We start from the raw sequence: 5,681 nt of genomic DNA, 5'->3' as shown, positions 1-5,681 counted from the left end.
GAAAGAGTCGTAGACTCGTATCAATTAATTATTGAATGAAATGAAAATAAGGCTCATTATTTTCCATTCATTCTGGCGTTCCATCGTACTAAGCATCTCTTTAGCACTTGGAATGAAGTTCCGATCTGTTTGGCAAATCTTGGATCGGAAAATATGCATGTCTGATATTAGAGTTGAGACTCGCACCACCTAAAAGGATTAATAATTGGTTTAAGAATTAAAGTGAGAGAAGTATCATTGTGGATAACGAATTTCATATACGTATATATGAAACAAGATAATATATAGTTAGGAAACACATTTTAAAAGTTCAAAATTAATCAACTAAAATTTGTTCCACCAACTATATTGATATGACCACGAATGCTAGACGTCAAGGGTCCTCACTTCGGCGTGAGCCATGGATTGATTGGGGACCAAGGATCCAACAAAGCTAGAGAACCTCCCGAAGATGTGAGGGATAGAGAAGACCCGGATTTGAGGACAAATCCTTTCCAAGAAAGGGAGGATGATACGACCATGGAAGCCATGCATCAAAGTTCGTACCTGCAGCTGACTTTAATCATTATTCTGCTTGTCGAGATGACGTCCAAAAGCTTTGAAGATGCCACCAATGTCTTCGTCTTCGAAAGAGCTTCGCGTGAATACTTTGCACGCCCCAATCGGAGTCCGGAGGAGGGAGTTATGGCCGTTTTACAGAAGTTGTGCAGTGCAGGAAAAGTCCCACCCGGGCGGGTGACTTTTGATAGGCATGGCGAGGTCAGTGAGTTTCCACCCGGACGGGTGGATTTTGGTCACTAAATTCCACCTGGGCGGGTTGCCCACGCAGAGGCTAGATTTTGTGGGCCTTTTCTTGGAATTTGGCCTTCAACTATAAATAGGAATTTATCTCACTTTTCTCTTTAGGGTTGATTGATGAATTAAGATATCTCCTTTGTGAGTTTTTCTTCTTTGAGGATTGTATTCAATTCCTTCCTTGAAGGTTGATTGTTTCAATTCCATTGATTGATTCAAGTAGAGGTATGCATCAATGGAGTGTATCCATTGAGTAGTGGAGCCAAGGGGTGATAGAGCTAATGAAAGTTGCCTAGGGTTGTCTCCATCCTTTTAGTTAAGGTCCTATGGTTGTAGCTCTTTTATCTCATCATTATACACATGCTTTCCATTTCTAATCTACTATCCTTTCTTGTTTGATTCAATTTTTGTGGTTGGATCTCTTATTATCTTCATGTGTTTATTGATAAATTGAAAGTCAATCTCACAAAAATATCTAGATCAAGCATTATAATTAGGTAATTTCTTGAGAGATGGATCTTAAATTACTTGGATCCACATCATATATGGATCTAGAACTCCATGTACATTATATATGTGTTCAATGGTTCTGTACAAGATTAATCATCTCATATTATAATTAATGTGTTTTATGTCAGGAATTGTTAGTTCAAGATATAGGTTAAATCACATTCAAGAAAACGAATTTTAGCATCTCCAGCTCATGACATGATTATTTATATCAGTTTTCATATGATTTTTGCCTCAATACATGTAAATCAAAGCATAACTTAGCTGGTTTGCATTGGTTTTATGTTGATATACAATGAATGGCACATCACATTATCAGTTTTTAAGCTCATATATATGCATGCTGCTGATGAGCTACTAATTTTTTTTGTAGTAAGTTGGAGGCTATATCATATTAGTACTAAATTGATTCTTAAAGCTATGACTTTTTATTTTAAAATTTGTTTTAATAAGTAAAGAAGGAAGCACCACATATATATCTATAGACTATAGTGATGATTAATTGCACAAAGCCATGCAATCATATTTAATTTTCTGTTTCGCGCATTAAGTTATATATGATGCAAATGCAATGAACCGGATATGTACAAAAATCACTTCCCCAATCATATCATTAAATTTATCAGTTTATCTTCTAAGTATTATAAGATTTCTCAGTTTCTATTAGTAATAATAAATTCCCTCACCTAATATCTATACCCCCAAAATTGATTTGAGTGGGCATACACTTAGATAACAATGAATGGAGGAAATAAATTGTTATTGCAAATTGCAATTATTTTGCCTAGTTAGCCAATATTATAAATAAATTTCACAAGAAGAAAAAAACACTCGTAAGAAATTTATGGGATTCCATCCTCAAATTAATTAGTGATAGAGATAATAACTCATAAAACTTGCGTAGTAAATTATGTTTTTTCACATCAATATAGAATATTTATTATATTTAATTTATTTTGTTTCATTTGCCAACAAAAATGTTTACCATGCATCCATCGAGCATCCCGGCCCTGTTATAACCAGAATTTATATTGTTTATAATTAATCGATTTACTAAAATATTTGGGGTTATTGATATCCTCGTTTGATTATCAACCTGTTGTAGGTAATCGTCAATTATTTGTATTTTATGTGGATTATTGTATCAAAGACTCAAAGCCATCATCAATTAGTAAAAAATTGGCTCCTTAATTAAGATCTCAAACTCGATATTTACATTTCTAATTTCCCAACTGACTTCTTGTCGCCTATGACCCTGCATAAACATACGCTAGATGAAACAATCAGAGAGCAAAAATATATTTAGCAAAATTATAATTATAAGAAACATGTAGAATGTTTACTGTCAAAATCACAATGAAACTCTAGAAGTAACTAGATATAATTAGATCATGTCATCGTTGTCTAATTATAAGAAATATGTAGGATTTATTTTGGCGGACCACTAACATACAAACTTTATATGAGAATCACAAATTCTATTTCAAATTTGTTTCCATTGCAACTTTACATTTTGCATTGATAATAACAGCTTTTGGATATATTTTTTTTATAACATAGCCAAATTTACAACCATCAATCCGTGTTTTCATGCAATTTTGAGTCACCTTTGATCTTTTATTCGAAGGGATTCAATTTTGAGGCCAAATTAGCAAAACATAATAACGCCTCATATTAAGCAAAGAAAAAAAGTAGCTTTTTCTTGTAACCAAACTGGTTTGCATGGAAAGATTGAATGTAGAGTCTATGCTCATCTTATCCATGTGCTTGTCAGCGATAATTTATCTACGCATGGCATCTATAGTCAACCCCATGGAACTAATACTACTCGATCTATTAATGTAACATTATAAATAAACACACTCATATTATATAGTAATAGTAACATAGTCAACGCCAATAGAAGTTATGTATAATAATGTGAGATATATATAAAAAAAATTTCAATAATATCAGGTAGCTTGAATTTAAGATTATATGCACAAGAGATGACTCATACTATCTTCGTCTATAATTACGTTGGTTCTCAATTAATTATCATCTTATCTTCCTTCAATAATTATTTCCCTTTAAAATTCCCCAATATTAAAATTTGCTTTGTGGCCCATAACAAAATATTCATGGTTTAATTCAACCGAATTTCCAAGTTCTGTTTTGACTTTTTCATCATGATAAAAAAAATTAAGATTGCATTTCTATTTTAGGATTCGGTTTTAGAGAAAAATTTACCCTATCAAATACTTCAAATATATGAATTTGAACGAGACTAGAGGCAATAAAAAAAATGTAGTTATTCGATTGATAGTAATGGAAAATATTCCATGCGTACAACTCTTGAAACAATAAAATTGAAAGAGAAAAGAGAGCCACGTCATCCTCGGTATACAAAGTGCCCAAATTTCTAAAATCTCTTTGGGCGTTTCGAGAAGGGCTGATTATCTATGCTACATTGGTATACACTTTTGTTTACATGAATAAATTTGTGTATAAAAGAAGCAAAGAATTCAATTTTTTTTTGGGTTTAAAAAAAAGAAAGAATTTAATTAACTCAAAATGTCGAAATGCATCTCCTGTGAGTAGGAACCTTTTGCCTTTTCTGCTTCAAATCATCCTTCCAAATTTTGGCAATATCTTGTGAAACTCTGACTGCATCAGCAGATGCCCCAGCCAGCCCTCTCCTTGTGAATCCAACTGCATAAATCCCACCTTCACCCTTCCAGCCATTTGGAAATGGATTCTTAGGAAATCCATTTTTCCCAAACATCTCACTCTCCTGAAGAAATTAACATAAATAATTTAGCATTTAATCCTCAAAACATAAAGATATAAAATCAAATGAGTGATCCTAATTTCTCACCTGTAGCCAATAAGGGACATTGCTACGGTAGCCAGTGGCTAGGATTACAGAGTCGATCATCTTTTTCTCTCCGGTAACCAGCTCGACTCCGGCCTTAGAGAAGCTCGTGATCCCGGGGACCACTTCAATTTCCCGGGATCTGATCTTCTCTAACGCCCCCACGTCGAGGACCGGAGTTTTTCCGTACTTGTTTTTCAGCTCCAACGGCCCTGTCGAGGGCCGTTTCAGCCCGTATTTCTCCATGTTTCCGAGCACCATCCACGCCAAAAATAGCACTAGCTTATCCACAATCCACAACGGCAGCCATCTCATTAGCAGCATCGCTAGCTCGAACGTCGATTTCCCCATTATTTCTCTCGGAAGAACATGAACCTGTAATTACAATCATTTCCATAAAAAAATTAGCGAATTGAAAAAAAAAAATTGATCAGATTTCGAATTAAGTTTTCTTACCGCGGCACGAACGACCATGGCTGGCTTGGCGTGGTGATCGCAGAGATCGAGGGAGACTTCCATGCCGGAGTTTCCGCAGCCGACGACGAGGACTCTCTGTCCCTTGAATTTGTCGCCGGATTTGTAATCGCAGGCGTGGATGACCTCGCCGCCGAACTCGTCAAGCCCCGGGATGTCGGGGATGACGCTCTCGGCGTTCTCGCCGGTGGCCACGACGAGCCACTGGCAGATGTACTCGACCTCGCCGCCGGTTCCGGCGGTCCTGACGCGCCAGAGGCGGCAGGCTTCGTCGTACTTGGCGGTCTCGACTGACTCGTTGAAGTGCGGGTTGATGTCGAAGTGGGTGGCGTAGGACTCCATGTATTCGACGAATTGCCGCTTGTTCGGGTAGCGTGGGTAGTGGTCGGGGAAGGGGAAGTCCGGGAGCTGGCAGAACTGCTTCGGGAGGTGGAGCTTCAGGCGGTCGTAGGTGTGCTTTTGCCATAGGGAGGCAATGCAGTCGGACCGTTCCACGATCACAAACGGTACGCCTTGCCTTTTGAGGCCGGCCGCCACGGCCAGGCCTGAAGGGCCGGCCCCTACTATCACGGGGCCATTCACCCACACGCACCGCCGGGAGAGTGTGTTGCTACTATCTGAGAAGTTAAACATTTTTCTTGTCGTGTTCGGGAATGATGGATTTTTTGATGGTTATAAGTTGAATGCTTTTGTATGAGTGAGAAGGGATGAGGAGTTGGTTGTTTTTGAGTGTATTTTGTTGATGGAAATGTTGTTGATTGGGATGATGAGAAATAGGGGGGAGGGGGAGAAGGGGGGTTTAAATAGAGAGATGTGTCCAAGGCTCAAGAGAGTTGCATATGATAGTTAATGACTTTGGGAAGTGGGGCCAATTTTTTTTTTTCAAAATCATAATTAAGCCAAAATTTCTTTTTAGATTATTCTAATCATCGGGTTGATTGTTCTTAAATTTAAGGTCTTACTTGATTGTGGTGTACTTAAAAAAAATATCAAATTGGGGTTGGCCCTTTCGGGTGTTAAATATTTGAGGTTGCCTTTTCTTATTATG

General features: G+C 37.4%; 1 protein-coding gene across 1 annotated transcript; it reads right to left on the bottom strand.

Annotated features, from left to right (window-relative positions):
• Nucleotides 1-3,644: 3,644 nt before the first annotated feature.
• LOC121799257 (probable indole-3-pyruvate monooxygenase YUCCA9) lies at nt 3,645-5,368 on the bottom strand. Its single transcript, XM_042198577.1, has 3 exons — nt 4,616-5,368; nt 4,163-4,534; nt 3,645-4,078 (listed from the first exon to the last, which is right to left on the bottom strand). The coding sequence occupies exons 1-3, from the start codon at nt 5,264-5,266 to the stop codon at nt 3,854-3,856; spliced, it is 1,248 nt and encodes a 415-aa protein (XP_042054511.1). The 5' UTR covers nt 5,267-5,368; the 3' UTR covers nt 3,645-3,853.
• Between the last annotated feature and the right edge of the window lie 313 nt (nt 5,369-5,681).

This window comes from Salvia splendens, chromosome 4 (assembly GCF_004379255.2).
Source record: "Salvia splendens isolate huo1 chromosome 4, SspV2, whole genome shotgun sequence".
NCBI lineage: Eukaryota > Viridiplantae > Streptophyta > Magnoliopsida > Lamiales > Lamiaceae > Salvia > Salvia splendens.
Note: the sequence above shows the minus strand (reverse complement) of the source record. Positions and strands in the feature narration are given on the sequence as shown.